We start from the raw sequence: 19,474 nt of genomic DNA, 5'->3' as shown, positions 1-19,474 counted from the left end.
CTGTTTTCCATTTGTCTCATCTCTTTGTTCCTTTTCCTTTCTTCCCCACCCACCCTCTTTTAGAGTATTTTTGATTATATCACCCCTAACTTATTTTTTTATATATATTTTGGAAAGAATGTTTCCCTTTGATTTTTTAACTGAATAGTGAATGAAAGGAAAATAAAATGCACCAAAAGTTAAGTTTGAGATCTAAAATGTTTTGGTCTAAATTCTATTTTCACATAATAAAAAGTGAAATTGTATACAATACTTATCTGTAAGCAGTAGAAAAGTCAATCTTCAGATAGAAACATTTACAAGTGGCAATGTACTATTTGTGTTTGAGGAAGAGATTAGGTTCAAAGTGTTTATTTTTCATTCAACAGAATCTCTGAATTCACGTTCAGAAGACTGTACTTTTGGGCAGCGTCTCCAGAGTTTTTGAAACTAAACAAATACAGCTTTGTATGCAAAAAAAAAAAAAAAATCTTGGTTAGATTAAAAAGCACTTAAAGTCTTTTTGTTTGGATTATTTTTGTTTGCTTTATTGTTTTCAATTGCAGCTGTAATTGTTGAAAATTGCTATGGTTTCCTAACTTAAAATATTTCCTAACTTAATAATTATCAGCAGCATTTCTCTTAAGTAATTTTTAAAAATCATTTCAAGCAAAACAGTTTATTTTAAAGTAAAACATTCAGCTTTCTTAATTGTCAATTTGAAGAATTATTTAAATGTTACAAGTTTTTCAGTATATTTTAGAATATTTATGAATGTCTATTCCACTTTTGTACAGTTTTATTCATTGCTGTTAGAGTGCAGAATATACTTAGGTATATACTCAAGTAGAATAATTTTTTACTTTCATATCTTCAAATAGTTGACTGCAAACAAAAAATTTTTCTGATTTTAAGAGTCATATGTCCTCAATCTGAAAAACTTAGAAAATGTTAAAAAGTGAAAAAAAAATCATTTATCAACCAACCAGTTGCTATTTGGTCTATTTCTTTTTTAAGTTTTCAGTATTTAAGTGTTTTAATAAGATCATATGCTTTTATCTTTACTTTTTCACTTAGTATTATGATTGTACCATACATTTTTAAAGATATGGTCCTGATTATGGAGATAGACTCTGTCCTATGTTGTTATTGCCGTTAAAAATGTTTTATGAAGAAACTTGTATGTAAACATTTTTTTTCATCAATGCTCATGTCCCTAGAGTAGATTCTAAGATATTTAATTACAAGATCAAAGGATATTAGCAGCTTTATGGGTCTTAACAACATATGTGAGCTCCTTGCTTTCCAGAAATGTTGTACCAGTTTCTGCTTCCACCAGAACCCAATGAGACTTCCTAGTCTAGACCTCCTAGACCTCCTAACATTCTCTCCAAAAAGAAACTCATGTTCATATTTTTTTCTCTGTTAATTTGATAAGAATAAAATAATATTTAATTTGCATTTTATATTAGGTTAACTTCTTTTATATTTATCTCCTTTCTTCTGTGAGATATTTTTTTTACCTACCTGAGGTAAAGTTTTTCTAACTGATTTATGTGTACTAAGGATAATAATCACTGATCAATATTTTACAAATGTTTTCCCCATTCTTTAACTTGCCTTTTAATTTATAGTGCTATTATTTCTTTCATTGCTTTATACTTGGCCATTTTCCCTGTTCTGTTGTGAACAATTGTATATTTATATTTCTTATAGTATTTTATCTTTGTGAGGGTTTTTTTTTTTTTTTGTATTTAACTCTTTCATATATCTGGGATATAAAAATGAATGTTTTGGGCTTCCCTGGTGGCACAGTGGTTGAGAGTCCGCCTGCCGATGCAGGGGACACGGGTTCATGCCCTGGTCCGAGAGGATCCTGCGTGCCATGGAGTGGCTGGGCCCATAAGCCATGGCCACTGGGCCTGCGCGTCCGGGGCCTGTGTTCTGCAACGGGAGAGGCCACAACAGTGAGAGGTCCGTGTACCGCAAAAAAAAAAAAAGAATGTTTTCTTGCCCATCAGTTTGTCCTTTTCTCTTCATTCTAGAAGAGTGTTTTAAATTGGAATTTGAAATTTTCAAATACATGTTCCTGCATTATAAATTCTACTTTTTAAACTGTCTGCAGCACAGCTTTAATTTGACTGTTGCTTTCGGATGGAATGGGAAATGGCTAGGTTACCAGCTGTTTTTCTAGCTCAGCTCCATTGCTTCAGTAGTTCTTCCTCCCATGCTGTGGCTGGGAGTGCTCAGCCTTGTGTTTTGGTGATGATGTGATATACCATCATTCTAAGATCTTCATAAGTGTTTAGTGAGGGTCAGGAAGAGCCTGTGTGAGTAGACACATTTTCAACACAAGATTGGGTCAAAAAATCTTCTAAGAAGCTCCAGCTGAGACTAGAAGAGCTTGGAGGGCAGAGGAACATTATCTAGGTGAAAAATGTGAACTGAGATCTGTGGGGAACGGATGGGGAGAGGGTGTTCTGGCATAATAGATGCCACTAGCAAAGATTTGAAGACATGAAATACGGCATGGATTTTGGGACATAGTAATTAAATTAGTTTCAGTTGAACATGTGTGATGGGGGAAAAAGTGATACATAAGATATAGCTAAAGAGGTAGGCAAAGGCTGGATTGTGGAAGGCTTGCTTGCTTTTGTATTCAACAGTATTATGTTTAATGTTGCCATTACACACCTATTATGTGCCAGACTTTGTTCAAGGCTATGGACATACAGTGATTAGCAAAACAGACATGATCTCTGCCTTCTAGGAACTGCACTTGCAGGGCGCAAGCAGTAAATACACAAGTAAACGTTTCAAAAAGCATATGACCACAGATCATTATGCTGCTGCAAGGGAAAGAACAGAGTCAATGAGAGGAAAGAGGAGGGAAAGCTCATTTATTTCACCTGAAGGGTCTCTTAAGAAATGGCATTTGAGCTGAGCCCTGAAGAGTGAGTTTCCCATGGAAGAGTGAGGTGGTGTGGAGCGTTCCCAGGTGGAGTTGTAGGAAGGGCAAAGGTGCTGAGGTAGGAAAGTACTAGGTGCATTCAGGGAGGTGAAAAAGACCAATGCCTGGTGCTTAGAGGGAGGGAGACACAGTGAGGGATGGACTGGAGAGTTGGGGATGGAATGTACAAAGCCTCACAGGAGACATTAAGGGTTTGAATATCATTCTAAGAATAATTGAAATAGACTGATAGATTTTAAGCAGGACAGTGATATACCAAATTTCATCATTTCTAAGATGCATATTTTTTTCACACTTTAATATTGGGATGCTTCTTCCAGTTGATGTGATTTGTTTAAAAATAAGCAGTATGAAATACTTGAATTTGCAGAGACCTTTTTCTTTCTCTTTTGATGGTATATAAAGTAAACTCTTAGGTTTGATGTTATTCAATACTCTATATTTTTAAAGTGTATATTGCCCAGGGTACATTTGAAAATGGGATTAGAGGGGCAAGAGAAAACTCAGGGTGTCTTCTCAGCTGTTGTTCAGACCAAGCATATTGGTAGCTCAGGCTACAGTAGTAACAGTATTATGGAGAGAAACAAATGACTCAAGAAATGGTTTGGAGAGAGAACCTGGTACTGGATTAGAACATAGTGCTGGTTTGGATGTAGGGTAAGGAGGAAAAGGGATACTGAGGATAGATCCCTGGTTCTGAATGTAACAATTAGATATTTGGTGGCACTATTTGCTTACATGGTGAAAAATTAAGCAAAAAAAATTTTTAACATCAAAAGTATGATTTGGGTGTATTGAACTAGAGTTGCCTTTGAGATGTCCATGTGGGTGTGACAGTCAAGCAATTGGATCAAGTTAGATCTGGTGCTTGAAATAGAAGTCTGTGCTGGAGATACAAACTGGAAGTCCCCAGATATAGATGGTGTTTGAAGCTATTAGAATGGATGAGTCCATCAAGAGAGACCATGCAATGAGAAGAAAAGAAGGCCTAGGACTAAGCCCTGAAAAACACATCTAGGGGTCAAGTAGAAGAGAAAGACTGTGGAATGTGGCTAGAGGATTAAGAGAAAACCCTGGAGCATATAGGACCATGGAATCTAAGGGAAGAGCCTGCTTTAAGAAGAAGAGAGTTGTCAAGTGTGTTAAACACCACTGAGAGATCTATTAACATGACAATCAAGAAGAGTCCTTTGGATTTTACAAAATGATGACCTTATCAAGAGCCGTTTTGGTGGAGTACTATATATGAGAGCCACCCAGGAGCAAATGAGAACTAATGGAGTAGACACAGCACATGTAGGAAAGTCTGGAACCTTGACTGTTAAAGGGGGTGAGAAATATGGTTCTAGCTGAAGGGATTTTGTGCCCTGAGGCTCTTTGTTGTTTTTAAGATGATAGCAGGAAGTGTTTGATCCTGATGGAATGATCCAGTAGAAGGGAAAGGGCAGTAGAAGATGCAGGGGCAGAGGGGCCAGCTAGGAAAGCAAATAATCTGAGAAGCCGAGTACGGATGAGCTCCAGAAGGCACATGGCATGGGCCTTGATACTGTTATCCCTGGAGAAAAACTGAAGAGGCTTTAGGCAAAGAAGTATTTGGTTGGACTATTTCAATAGGTTAATCATTCTCTCATTGTGGAGGATGGGTTTGGAGTGGCAGTGAGTGGCTGAGAGCACAAAACCCGGTAGAATGTCACTGCAGGAGTTCCGATGAGAGATGAGGAGGCCCCCAGTAAGGTTGGAGAAGAGGGGAGAGATTGGAGATAGAACAAGAGAGAAAATCAGAGGAGTGCGATGCTTGTATGTGGGGAGGTGACCGAGGATGAGTCCCGTGTCTTTGGATAAGTTTGGGATTATGATGATTGTGATTTTAGGGTGGTTTTCCACTAGGTTATCTTTAACTGTGGCTGGTGAATGTATGTTATTCATGTAATGGATGATTAAAATCAGAGCAGAGTTTAAGTTTTGTTTCTTGTGAACTTCTAGCTATTCCCAGATATCATTTGGGAGGCTGCTCTGGGTAATTTTTAAAGAATAATTCAAGTAAATCTCTTTTAAAGTAGTGAGTTTCAAGGCTGGAAAAAAAAAAAAAAATTGATCTCTCATTGGCCAGCCTTGTTTTCCAGAATTTGGGGCTGGAAAGTTGGATTTGAAATAACTTGCTATACATCTGCCATTTCTCATTGCTGATCTTAGGCCACTAGCTTTCAAAACATACTTGTGACCATCAAGGTCCACAGGTTTTCTCCCCAACTTCTCTGTCAGGCAACAGCATGGAAGTCAAACTCTGCACAAGGATGTCATCTTCTGCTGTTTTCTGGCTCATCCCCATTTCCCAGAACAAAGTTATTTTCCATAACAATAAGGCCCATATTCTTCAGCCTTGTTGATGTTGCCAGACCTCAGTGGACCTTTTTTAAAAGGCTCTTTCCATATCCTATTGTGTTGTCTGGACCGTCTCCAAATCCAGTTTTTAATTTCCTATTGGCTAAATTTTATTTTTTTTCTTTAGGCCTGCACTCATCTTCCATTTAATCTTGGCTTCCCTCCTATGCTGTGAGAGAGACCTTAATCTCTTTTGGGCCCATAGCCATGCCATTTAAAAATTCCTTTGGGCAGATATTCAGCTGGTTTAACATTGTTCAGTCCCACTTCTTGGCTAGTATTTACTGTCTCCTGGTCTGCTTCTGTTCCATTCAGTAAAGAGTCCGAGGGCTGCATTTCTCCTGAAGCAGGAACCCTACATCCCTTCCAGTGTAAGCCCCCTTTCTTTAGCTCTATTCTCCTAAGAGTCTAGTGCCAAACATTTAACCAATTCCAGTTGGTCAGGAAGCCTTGGGCTGAACCAGTGGGTCATTCCTTCTCATGGAGAGATCCAAAGAGCACCAATTCTGGACATGGTCCTGGCATATTCCGTGGGTTACACATCCCTGGTGCTTGATGGGTCTTTCTTTGCAAGGGTCTCCTAGAAAAGTAGCATCTTCAGGACCTACAAAACCTCAGATCTTTAGATTTCAGGTATGATGATACTTGATGTCAAGGCCTTGTTGAAGGACAAGCGGAGGTTACTTGATTAAACTGTAAGTCAGTAAGTGGTAAGTCTAGGAGTATGTGTTCTGACTTACACCTTCATAGTGGACACACTCCAGTGTACTTGATGGGCTCACAACTGGGTTAGTTCTGTTCATCCTCTCAGTTTTATAACCATGGTGGGAGGCAAGAAGATGTGGTGGATACAGCCACAAACTTAGACTCTGAAGATTGTTCCTTCATTAAGCTCTGCTCCTTTGCCAGTTGTACCACTGATTGACTGGGTAACCTTGAGGCAAGTTACTTCTCCTCTCTAGGCCTCTGTCTTCTGGTTCTTAAAATGAAGAGATGGAACTGGATAATCTTCAGAGTCTCTTTGAATTAAGATAAACCTTATCATTCATCTAAAAATGCTTTGATGGGGACTTCCCTGGTGGTCCAGTGGTTAAGACTTTGCCTTCCAATGCAGGGGGTGCAGGTTTGATCCCTGGTCGGGGAACTAAGATCCCACATGCCTTGCAGCCAAAAAACCAAAACATAAAACAGAAGCAATATTGTAACAAATTCAATAAAGACTTTAAAAATGGTCCACATCCAAAAAATCTTTTAAAAAAAATAAATAAAAATAAAAGTGCTTTGATGACAGGAAGGCTTTTTCTTCCCAACCATCCAAGAGCTGTGGGGATTTTCCTATGAGTCATCCCTTATCAAAAATGACACCCCGTTCCCATCATGCACCTCTCTAGAGAGCCCTGGCAGCAGAAGGAAGGCTCGTCAGAGAGCTCCTTCCTTGAATAGATGGATATGTCTTGTTCAGAATAAGGAAAAGGAAAAGCAAGAAAACAAAGGTAGGAGATGTTAAGAAAGTGAGAAAAAGACTCTTGTTAATTCAAAGCAAAACAAAAAACTGAAGAGCATATCTGAAAAGAAGAAAACCACATCATTTATTTGACAGAATATACCCAAATACCCCTTTTCCCCATGCACATGGACTTTTCTGCATATAACACAGAACATCTAATGGAATCGTTGAGGTTTTGTTATGAATTTCATTGTTGAGGTCTTTGAACACAGTTGTAATTTCTTGGTTAGTAAATAAAGTTTACCTGACCCCAGCTCCTTTTAGAAAATCATGTTTCCTCTCCATACTTTCATGTTATTTCATAGTTCACTTTACCTAAGTGAGAATCGAAGGACATGGTACAAGGTTGGAGTTCTCCTGTTATATGTAGAATCCCTAATAACAGTCAGTAGGTTTTGAAAAACTTTTGGTTCATTGAGAAAATGGACTAAGTAAAAAGCATACGGACAAGGAAAATTGATCTACCAAGTAGGACAGTGGTTAAGACCCTCAAAGTGTGGGCCTGTTGGTCATTGACAACATTACTCCTTTAAAAATGAGCCCCTGGCAGTTCCGTTCATCCAGGACTATGCTCTATTTCTCTTTCTGACATTTAGGTTATCTTGTTATTGGAGAATTCACACCAGTAATCTGCTTTCCTTGGTCTGTGTAATTTTTTCTTGAATTCATTTCCATTGAAATGATAATATTTATATCTGCCTTGCTTAGTAAAATGTAACTAACAAAAACTTGCATGAGAAATCAATTTTTACAGTAGTGTATCAAATTCATCTGGGTTGTCAGCTGAGAGATCTCTGGACAGCTACTCCTGTATCACTTACCTGGTGGACAGTATGACTGGTGATAGATAATATCATGCATGGCTTTTACAGATGCCCAAGCAAAATTCTTTTAGTAATTTAACAGAGTCATCCTTCATTAAGCAAAAAGAAAATCTGTGATATATGAATCATTCAAAATTTAGTTTCATATTCAAAATTCAACTTCAGCAAAAATGGGGTGGCTTTTACTCATCCATTTAATGAAGTTTGCATCTTGATCGGGCTTTTATTCTAGCATAATAATAAATTTTCTTAACATTTAGCTTTATTCTTAGAGTTAATATTAGTTGTAGCAGTTCTTATAAATCCATTTATAGACAGGACTAACAATGGAAAAAATCTCTGAGAGCTCATGTCATCAAAAAACATTCTAATGAAATGATGTTTTTTTAAATATAGGTCATTAGAGAAGTGAAGCAAACATCCTCTTATTAAGCTATTACTTCACCTCATTGTTGAAACATGAAACTGCTGAAAGTTAGAGTATATCATTTTCATAAAATATTAGTTGTTGAAGAGCTAGTCTCCAGGCATTTTATGTTATTTTTCCTATTTGGTGAAATCCAAAATATTGCTCATCTAAACTTTCTCTGTTAATCACTATTACAGTAAGTCTGAGACTGCAAGACATCCAGTAATTCATAACCGGCTCTGGATTTGTTCACCTTAAGGTCAGTTATTCAGACCCTGAGCTGGCAATCATTAACAAGAAATCGTCATCTATAAGTGCACAAGAGTTCATAAAAAGGAAAGCAGGAGCTTTTACTTCAAGAATCTGGACTGAAAAGCCACCAGGTTTCCAGGCGCTGCTTTCCCTTCTTCCTCCTTTGCTGTCCACTGTCCCATTTCGTAGGGAATAAGTTGCTGGTGAGGTTTAGTTGAAGGTTCCCCACCCCCAAAAGTAGCCCTGATAAGCACGGTAATGTCTCCAAACACTCTGGGAGCACAAAGAAGGGTCCCTGAAATCTGCCACACAGGAGGTGTCTCTTGGGCTGACTAAGGGCCAGGGAGAGTTTCTGAGCAGAGCAGACAGAGGGGAGAATTTCTAGTGGAGGAAGAGATGTGCACAAAATCAGTGAGAAATTAAAGACTCCAGGGTTTTCAAAGAACTCTAGTGCATATCCTCATAGGACTGGAGCATAAATTAGGAAGGAGGTTGGCTAAGAACCATGACCAGACATGTAGCCAGAGGCCAGATGATGAAGGGGGCTCAGGGCTCGGGGCTCTGCCAAGAAGAGTGGTCGGTGTTCTCTAGCTGCAAAGAGGTATGGAACATTCAGAGCGAGGGAATGTCCCTGGCAGGTTTGCAGTTTGGTGGAGAATGGATTAGAGGGAGGGAGACAAGACCAGAGATAAACCAATTAGGAGTATGAGGAATATCAGGAAAGATAAGAGGGTATGATTGGGGAGGGATGAGGAATAGGAGAGAGGGAAGGATTGACAGGAAGGTTCATGGCTGGGGTGACGCGTTGGGTTCTCGGGAGAAGGGAATACAGGAGAAATGGTGAGTAAGTTCACTTACTATGAACACGTCCAATAGATATTAGATAAATGGTTCTAAAGGACAGAGGGCCAGCCCTTGAGAGAGACTGGGAGACCGTCAGTACGTTAAGTGGTAATTAAAGCACTTCTGAGTTTCTTTCCAGCCCTTAAATCCTGTGGTTCAGTGAATAACGTAATCTCTTCAACAAGTGCCCATTTCAGGAAGTCTAAAATGAGCAGTGGCCTGTGTGAAGTGACTTGATGACACAGTGCAGTTACCCTTCTCATGGTTGTGATTAGTAAATCAGTTGTGATCCCAGACTGATGCTGACATTGAAAATCCATCAGGGCAGATTTATTGAGTGTCTTTGTGTTAGATGCTGCAAGGGAGATTCATTTTTTTAAGATGTGAAATAATTTCATAGAGTTTTTCCATTGAAGTTGAGGTAAGATGAAGAGGCAAAAGAGGAAGGATAGAGGTGAGAGAGATTGCTCACGAAGGCCAGCAAGTGGGGTTTAGTAGGAAGACAGTGAATGTGGTTTTAGGCTCGGTAAGTTGGAGATGATAATAGAAGATGAAATGATCAAGAGTAAGAAGGATCCTGACTGGAGACAAAGTTCTGGGGATTTGTGCCCTGTGAATTCTGGAGAGTGTGGAAAGGGTGGAGAACAGAGAAGAAGGGAGTGCTGAGGATGAAGCAGATCCCAGGGAGGGCTGAGCCCGGGCAGACACCACCTTCAGGCTGGAAAAAGGTGAGAGTGAGCCAGAGTGGTTAAAGGTAGAATGAGACTAATACTCTGCCTGGGGTCGGGAAAAGGGAGTTCAAGGAGAAGATGTTGACCAGACATAGAGGTCTAGGGTGATGAAGATTGACTGGGAAATGATCATTGAACTTAACGATAGGTTGGCCATTGGTGTTTTTTCTCAAAGGGGTTTCATGGGATGAAGAGTTAGAAAGACAGATTGTAGGTCATTAAGGGAGGAGTAAGAGGAGGAGGAGTAATAATTATAATAGTAATAATAGTAGGTAACATGTACACTTCCTACCTTACATGCCAGGCAATGTTCTGAGCGCTTTATACATGTTATTTTGTAAATTATCATAGTATTTCTAGAAACGTACTAATATTATTAATGTTATCAGTATTGTTACTGTTTCCTTTTTACTGTTGAAGTATATTAGGAGATAAAAGCAGTACACATAGATAGTTCTTTTTATATGTTTTGCAATGATAGAAGGAATGGAAAAACACGGTTGGTGACATCATGGTAAAATGAAAGCTTTTCCAAGAGATTTTAACATGTTTGAAGGCAGTGAGGGAAGGAGCCAGGGAGGAATAATCGAAGATGCAGAAGAAGGATGAGCAGGTGGGACTAGAGGAAGAAGAGACTGGTAGGGATGGAGAAGGGGCCCCGGACACAGTTTTGAGTTGAGAAAATTAAGAAAAGTTTGTAGTCACTCATATTTTACAATTCAGAAGTGAGACAGTCTCTGAAGTTATGCTTGATAGTGTTGGACAGTTAGGAAGAGAAGTCAGAGCTGCTGAATATCATTGCATGCATCTTCTTTTTCTTCTTGAAAAATTTTTGACTTGGTGTTTAAAATTTTAGAAAGAGAAAACTCAACTTTATTAGTATGAACTCCACCAAACTAAATTCTGTCGAGTGCAATTTAACTTGTCACTTTCTTTATCGTTTGTTATCTTATTTCTTTATTTGAACATAAACGTGAAATCTTCTTCACATGTATTTGGATGCCGTAATTGCGTTTTCTTTTGATTGTTTCTCCAAAAACTTGTGTTTGGGGCCTGTGTAGTCCAGAGGCAGAGAGGACAGGGAGCCTGGAGGGTGGAATGTGCAGTGTGGCCATAAACAAGGAGAACGGGAGTGATGGGGATGGGAGAATGGAGAGGAAAGGGAGTAGCTGTGAGGGTAAGGAAGAACTGTATCGAAAAGTCCATTTGTAACTTCACAATTGAGACATCACTTTTATGAGAACATTTTTATTAACAGGGGATAGAAAGCACAGGACTCCTATCATCAGGTTTATAGAGAACAAAGTGAATTCACAAGTTGGCCACTGGCTAATCAGTTGGAGCAGCACTGACATTTAGGACCTGAGTGGCTATAACTTGGTGACAGGAAATTGTTTCTTGTGAATAAAGTCTTTTTTTCTAGAATAACTGGGACTGGCTGGCTACACCGCTGAACTTATCAGATCAAATTCTCCCTCTCGTGGGAGGGAGACGCAAAAGGGAGGGGATATGGGAACATATGTATATGTATAACTGATTAAATTTGTTATAAAGCAAAAAAAAAAAAAAAAAAATTCTCCCTCTGCCCCTCCTCCTTTCCCCTACTCCCACCCCCCATTCCCAGCCCCCTTCATGGGAATGCTGTTTAGACTTGACCAGGCTTATCTCTAGGGTTGAATAAATCTTTGCCCAGGCAGGCCAATGCTTTCAGCTCCCAGTTCGCCAGATAGAACGATTAGCATTTACAGCAATCAAAAAAGGTGACAATACTTTCAGATATTTCCGCTGTAGGAATCTCCTCTCCTTGGAAATAAAGAGTTGAAAACATTTAGAAAACACTGACCGTGGCAACTGCAGCAGTCATTTCAGTTTGAAAACATTTCCTGAGGAAAAGTAACTGTTTTCTTTCTCATAGAACCCAATATTTTGTCTAATGAGATATGTTCATCAAACATTTTATGTATATGTAAAATGTTTTAGAAGTTCATTCTGTATAAACATGATCATCTCATACTAATCGGGGTGTGTTGAGCACCTCTGTCTATCCATTAATAGCTGGTGTTTGTCTATGTTTTGTGTCTCATGGTCAATGTCTTTTTTGCAGATATTGATGAATGTGTAAACAACACTATTTGTGACAGTCACGGGTTTTGTGACAATACAGCTGGCTCCTTCCGCTGCCTCTGTTATCAGGGCTTTCAGGCCCCACAGGATGGGCAAGGGTGTGTGGGTGAGTTTTTAGATTTTTTTCTCCCGACATGTTTCATATCTCTCTATCGAAAAGAAATCAAAGTCATCAACCACAGGAGAGATGGAAGCAAGATAATTGGGCAGAATTGCATCATAATTTGATCTTGTCGTACGGTTTGGAGATGTGCAAAAAGATCCTGTGGCTTCTGAAATGGTTAGGGACATTCAGAAATAGAGAAGCATAACTTTGGATTTAAATGTGTATTAAAAAGAGCATCTGTTTAAACTCTTAGCTGGGTATGTGGAACGCTTCAGTCCCTCCTGCACAGGAAATAGAGTCTGGTGTGTGGTGGAGCTTGTCTGTCTTCAAAATGCACCTCCCTTAGGCAAGTGCATTTAAGGAAAAGTGTTGGCATGGGTTTCTGTTTCCAGGAATGACACCCGTAAAATGATGCTTTGGATTGTGCAAGCATATTTCTTCAATCTGTTCTGGGATTGTCGGAGCTGGAAGGAATCTTGAATATCATCAGATGTCCTAGAATATGGTCCAGCACATGCTCACATAAAAGAAGATACTTTATAGTTCATGTTCTGATCAGCCATGATTTCTTTAAGTGAAATTCATTATGAAATGTTTGCAATTAGAGCAGTTAAATGGGAAGGAGGGTATTCATTTCATAACTTCACCGATAGCAAGGCTTTTTCCTCATTCTTTTTTTTTTTTTTTTTTTTTTTTTTTTTTTTTTTTTTGTGGTACGCGGGCCTCTCACCGCTGCGGCCTCTCCCGCCGCGGAGCACAGGCTCCGGACGCACAGGCTCAGCAGCCACGGCCCACGGGCCCAGCCGCTCCGCGGCATATGGGACCCTCCCAGACCGGGGCACGAACCCGCATCCCCCGCATCGGCAGGCGGACCCTCAACCACTGCGCCACCAGGGAGGCCCCTTCCTCATTCTTAATTAAGGAGGAAACCTCTGGTCGTTACATGGCAGATGACACTTGACGAGGAGTCAGTAACTTTTTAGTTTGGAAATTTGCAATTAAAGCACCAATTCATTTCCCATCCAGATTAAACTGGAAAAACAAAATCTAGAAATTGAACAATAAAAGCACTTGAATAGTAACCTCCTTTAAGCTAACACTGTCGTTAACACTTGTTCCAATTCCTGCTGTAGTCTCCTTTGCACTAAAATACAAGTGGTAAAAACCATCTGCTATTCACTAAATATTTTGACTTAATAGGTTGTGTAGTCTGGCCCCCACTTAACCTTCTCAGCCTCACCACCTGCTTCCTCCCCATTTACGTTCCTGCAGCATAAAACTGCTTATGGTTGTTCACGTAACTGGGAAGTTATTAGGCTGTTGTTTGCTCCTTCTGCTGGGAATATCCTCGTGGCCTCCCCTTCCCTGAGCCTAGATCCATCCCACGCGTTCCTAAAGCTGGCAGTTAGATGCCATCTCCTCCCAGATACCATCCCTGCCCCACTTCTCACTCCAGCTGAGCTGTGATCCCTTCTCCTGCTTCTGGAAAACCTTGAACAAATTCTATTATAGTACTTACAAGCTTTTTTGCAATAATTTAATCATGTATGTACCGCCTGCAGCTGCCTTTTCCAAGGCAATAAGCTCCGTGTGATTGAGAATTTTGTGTCTCTCTCTCTCCTTGCTGGGCCTAATGTTTGGCCTGTTGTAGGTGCTCAGTAAATGTTAACTGTTACCTAATGAGGTATCAGATGTCAAACCACTGACTCCACATAGCTCCTGGGCCCCTGGTTAATGTTCATTTCTAACCAGTCAGAGGAGCACACCGAACCCATGTTGATGCTTCATTTTGACCCATAAGATACCACCCTTATAGAAGGAATATTTGTTATGTTAATGAACCCAACAAATATCGTTATATTTGTCTGTTTCTTCTCTCTTTGAAAAATATTAACTGAACACCTCTTATATGTACCTCACCACTCTGGGTGTTCTATAGAGTTTAAGAGATGAATCAGCCCTCTGGGAGCAGCCTTTGGCCACACTTTTCCCTCTGCTTGGACCCTGGCTGCCCACCCTTCTTACCTGCGCATCCTTCAGGTAGAGCTTGGCTCCTCTGTCACTTCCCTAACCCACCCCTGCACTTAAGGTCCACTGTTCCATGCTGTCATCGTGCTCTGTACTTTTCATTCCCAGCCCTTCTCCTGGCCTGTATGATTATCTGATTAATTTCCCTGACTTGACAGTAAGCTCCCTGAAGGCAGGAGTTGGGCCTGCCTGACTCATCATTGTCTCCCCAATCTGACCCATAGAAGTAAACTAGAAAATATTTTTTGATTGGATGTACAGTCTGGTAGGAGAGATTTCAATAGCCTTGGAAATATTACAAGTTAGAAAGTAGAAAATTCCATTTGACAGTTACCTAAAATTGATAAATGCAAACTGGCAAATTTCTAAAGTCAATTTTTCTGTTCTAAATTATGACTGTCCAGGTTGATTAAATATACCAACTGTCTGCTTTACTTTGTCATAATATCTTTTCATAAGCAAAACTCAGCTCATTGGATTTATATCTGTTTATATACAAAGTGAAATGGAAAACCGAGGTAATTATCCAAATAAGTCAAGAGACATAAACTTTTTGTCCAATTAACTGGGAATAGCAGGTGAAAATTGTATTTTTTTTCCTGAATGATTTGGATAATTGCTCAAATTTTTAACTTTGTATAAATCATCTCAGAGTGTGCTCATGAAAACTGATGTTTGTACATGTTTAATCATGTTTAATGCATAAAATACATGAGCATTTCAGATGCCAAGTCAGGTACTTTGTTTAACTGGACACCCATTAATAAAATTTCTTCAGAGAAGAATGGGTAAAAAGTAGTATTGGGTAAGGGCAAACACAAAATTAGCCTTTCTTTATGGCCATGTACTTAAATAAAATGGACTTATCTGTGAGTTTTTAGTGTTTTAATTAAGTATATTTAAGTACAAAAGAAAAATATCTGTCAAAATAGAAATTACGCTGTGGAACACCAACAGAATTTTTAAAGGCATCGTGAAATCACTGAGGAGTTACTGGACCAGTTTGTTTCCCATGAATGATTAATGTAGCCCAGTGACTACTTACAGGGGTTGTTCCTTCATTTCTCAAAGGGATACACAACCTGAATTCTGGTTGTTAAGTTATGGACATTTTGGCTGCTAGGAAACTATAGTTTTAGACATTTGAGTAGATTTAAAACAATTTCTAAAAATGCACTTAAAGAATTCTGCAGTTTCTGAAGTGCCAGTGCTGCTAAGTTTCCTTGAATTAAAACTGAGAGAGAAGTGTCATATTATTTAAAACCTCATTATGTCAAAAAGTCAGGGAAGAGAAAATTAAACAGTGTACATACGATGCTTGCAGTACAATTCCGAGTTGTTCCTTAAAGCCAGGATTGGAGTTTGGAAATTTTGCTTTGTGATTTCACGGTCCTTTCACACAAACCAAAGCTTTCAGCCCTGCCTCTGGGAGCCCCTTCCCCCAAATAGCTGAAGGGTTTGATTGCTCCCGGGGGGTCACCTTGTTTCCAGCAGACACCACTAGTCTTGGCACAGCTGGTAAAACAAAGAGCTGTCAGGGGTGAGGAACACGTCTGACTTGATCTGTGCTCCCTTTTCCAGATGTGAACGAATGTGAGCTGCTCAGTGGCGTGTGTGGTGAAGCCTTCTGTGAAAATGTAGAAGGGTCCTTCCTGTGTGTGTGCGTTGATGAAAACCAGGAGTACAGCCCGATGACTGGGCAGTGCCGCTCCCGGGCCTCGGCAGGTAAGTGACACTGTGTCGGGACGGAGGGCTTCTCTCAGGGACCTGTACCTACACAGGTTTGGGCCAAACACTCTGGGAGTGAGGAAGAAATAACCAAATATTTTGGCGCCATGCTGTTTCTGGAAGCTTCCATGCTCTTTCCGAGCCTGCCTTATCAGTGGAATTAGGATGTGGGTGATGACTGTTGCAGCTACATGGCCCCTAATGTGCTTTCCAGCCCGGAGACGCCATGGGTAGGGTGAAGGATCCAAAATGATGAGCACATTGGCTGGGGATTGCCTAAAACTCAGTACCGTCAGCCCAGGGTTTAATATGGCAACATCTCATTAAGTTGCATAATTCTTCTTTCTTGGCCCTTGGAGAAATGTATTTTGACACTTCTCTAAATTGAAAGCAACATAAAGGCCCCTCAGGATCTACAAAGACTTCCTTCCACTTGGAATTCTTAAGGTGTTTTTTATTTTTTTCCCCCAGAATTTGGCCTAGAGAGTGGCCATGATTGTGTTTGTTGAAAATTTGATTGAGGCTGTGTCATCATGGCACATATTGAAATGGAGAGCTGATACTTTTCCAGATAAATCATCAACTTCCAGATCACCATTTTAGTTTACGCCATGTGGCTAAAGCATGGTTGTATTTTGAGGGAAGCAGGAGACTAAATGGTCCTTTGAGACCCAAATAAAATGAAACATAGACTGTATTACTATCTTGCTCAATCCCGGTTGATTTTATCTATGCTTCTAAGAAAGCTTTCGCTCTTCCTCAGTAGGGTACACTTGTTCTGTGTGAGACAATTATCTTTGCAAGCAGTAGGGAATAAAATATAACACTATTTTCATCCACACACATTTTCTTCTCAATGATTAAATATAGAAAGGTGATGGGTGCAGAATTAAATGTACGGACAGTAATTCAAAAACACTATGACGGGAAAGAGAGTGTTTCTGGAGGGAAGGATTGCTCTTCCTTCAGTGACCACCCCTGCAACTCATGAGCCATAAAGAAAAGACTTTTCATTTTAGCTCTACTTGTAATGGAAAAAAAACAAACCAAAAATCAAAAACCTGGCTGGTCAATAACAGGACTGGTGAAGTAACGGCCTTTTTCTTATTTGTCTTTGGTTCTATAGAGTAGTGCCTTCCCCATAGTATTATTTTGACTGGAAGAATTCACATATAATATTGTAGAGTCATTAAGTCATCTATATGAAGGTTAGGTAGTCATGATAGATGCATGTTGTACAATGTCAAGTGAAAAAAAAGATACTCCAGTGATCACAATCTGTGGAGGGAGGGAAGGAAAGAAGATGTAAAAAGATAATTATTAGAATTAATGGAAATTTTAGTTTTTTCCTTTATTTTCCAAACTTTTTTTAATACTTTAAACTGGAATGACCAGGGTTCTGGTCTGCTATTTTCCAGTTATGTAAGCTTGGGCATATCATTCAACATCTATGAGTTTCAATTTTCTCACCTATAAAAGAAAGGTTATATTTACCTCACAGAGTTTTATACTTTTTTTAAAAATTATATACATAAAAGCCATTTGTTAATAACTAAGTACTATATGAAGTATTAAAATGAATTATTAAAATTCAAACACATAAGGGTTATCTATTTCTCTTCCTTTTGTGATCTCTTCTGAGATGGTGGGTTTTTTAAACTATAAATACAGTTTTGCTGGAATGTTTTAGTAATGTCAAGAAGTGGTTTGTTCAGTTCACATAGCTTCAGTTAAGGTACATGTCTGGGATCCTAAAGTTTGCTCATGTCTTTTGTAGAGATTAGTAATGCTTTAATAGGATCATGAGACAATCTGAACCATTTTTGATGAACTGGATTAGCTCACTGTAAACTACTTCTTAAAACTTTACAGTGACTCTTTTTGTAAGCCTTGTTCCTCATGTCCTATTTTTTAAGTTCTTCTGTAACCAAGTCCTTAACAACTGCTTTGCCTTTTTGTTCTCTTTGTCTCCTTGGTCTCTCGTTGACTCTTTCTGGAAAGTTCTTCCAGTCAGAGTTCACTAAGTACTCTCCTGCTTTTGCAAAGAACAGCATTTTGAATACTCAGCTTCATAAAGCTTGTCTGCCAGTGAATACATAGTTTCTCTTTCCACTTAACATTATATCTGATCCTTTAATAGCTTCTTGCTTATTTTCCCCATAGTTCTCTGGCTTCTGCCAAATATTGTACATACTCAGTCGTTTTATTGGTCCATGTCAGTATAATCTGCCTTAGTAACTGGATAAGCTTATTAATTTGTATAGTTCCTGGCAATTCTGACTTCTACCATACCTCAATTTGTAGGGTTCTTGGCAAATTCGAACTGATTGTATGGAGTCTTAAGATTGTCTATGATAACATCTTCATTTTAGCAATTCTCTCTCCTGAGAGATAGATCAGCTATAAACTGCACAGGAGTTTCCCTCTCTGACTTCATCAGACTTCATCAAACTTCATCATAGCTCATTTGTTTGAAAAAGGTGATTAAAACTGGAAATCATAAAGAAAGATAATACATCTTTTAAATATTTAAGTTTTAACTTAAAGCACATAATGTACATTTATTCCCCAGTCTCCGAAGAAGAGCCAAGGTCTGTCTTCGAGTAGAAATCCATTTGCATTCTGTATGGGCTTGTCTTGCATAAACCATATCTATTATGCATTATCTACACTGCCCACTTTAAAGGGAGTAAGAATTTAAAGGCCTTTGCTGAGTAAATAAGTGCAAAGTCACTTTAGGTTTTCTTTTTTTTTTTTTTTTTTTCAATCTTCTGCAGTTGTATTATCCATTCCTAGTTTGATAACCTTTTTTTTTTCTTTTTTACTTTTTGTAACCTTAGTCTTTCTAAAGGTTTAACTTGTTCTAGAAACAACTCTTCTACTCATTCATATTTTATTGGTTTATATACTATTTAATTATGTAATTACAATAATCAATACATTGGCACAGAGTGTTTGAGAATGAACATAGCTGAGTCTCTGTTGGCATACCGCTCAACACGTCAGTACAGAAGTATGCTGACCCACCTGAGAACAGCCAGCTGGCTGTAAGCCTTCCACCTGCTTGTGGGCATTAGCCAGGATGTTTTTCAGAGGACAGGAGAACATTAGTTCATCTAACAAGGTGGTTAAGTGGAGGCTAGTTAAAAGTTTGTATCATACTCCAGTCAAAGAATCTGCTGTTATACAGAACAAAACATTTTGTACCAAATTTAAGTTAAAGTTTTTATCAAGATCGGATTCAAATTAATTTCATTATATACCTGATAGACTAACAGCTTAGATCTCATCCCTCCTGGAAGGTAATTAGGAAAAGAAAGATACATTTGCTCTCTAGGCTGTAATATTTCCTCGGCTTTAAAATTTCCCCAGGACAACAGACATTCCAACATGGAGCAGTAGCATCATCATCTGAAGTGGTATCTTACTGAGGACAGAACTGGCTGTCAGCAAGGCAGATTTCAGATCAGTATGCAGAAGAACTTTCCAACAGCTAGAGATAGTCAGCACATAACGGTCTCATGAAATCGTGGGTGTTTCCTTAGAGGTGTCCAAGAACAGGTGAGAGACTCACTGGCTGGCAGAAGGGC

At 39.1% G+C, this 19,474-nt stretch overlaps 1 protein-coding gene across 24 annotated transcripts in view; it reads left to right on the top strand.

Annotated features, from left to right (window-relative positions):
* The window catches only part of LTBP1 (latent transforming growth factor beta binding protein 1), a gene marked incomplete at its 5' end in the record, with an annotated part of 437,494 nt that overhangs the window by 374,047 nt on the left and 43,973 nt on the right, over nt 1–19,474 (top strand). For 11 of the 24 annotated variants that reach the window (XM_079721395.1, XM_079721384.1, XM_079721386.1 and 8 more), the window contains 2 exons: nt 12,003–12,128; nt 15,738–15,881. The exons of 4 other annotated variants lie outside the window; for them this stretch is intronic. In XM_079721395.1, coding sequence (XP_079577521.1) covers nt 12,003–12,128; nt 15,738–15,881 — 270 coding nt within the window. The remainder of the gene's footprint in view (nt 1–12,002; nt 12,129–15,737; nt 15,882–19,474) is intronic. 9 more of the 24 variants (XM_079721394.1, XM_079721397.1, XM_079721392.1 and 6 more) reach the window with 2 other exon arrangements.

Source organism: Hyperoodon ampullatus (assembly GCF_949752795.1).
Source record: "Hyperoodon ampullatus genome assembly, chromosome: 15".
Lineage (NCBI taxonomy): Eukaryota > Metazoa > Chordata > Mammalia > Artiodactyla > Ziphiidae > Hyperoodon > Hyperoodon ampullatus.
The sequence above is the reverse complement of the archived record's forward strand: the minus strand, read 5'-3'. Positions and strand labels throughout refer to the sequence as shown.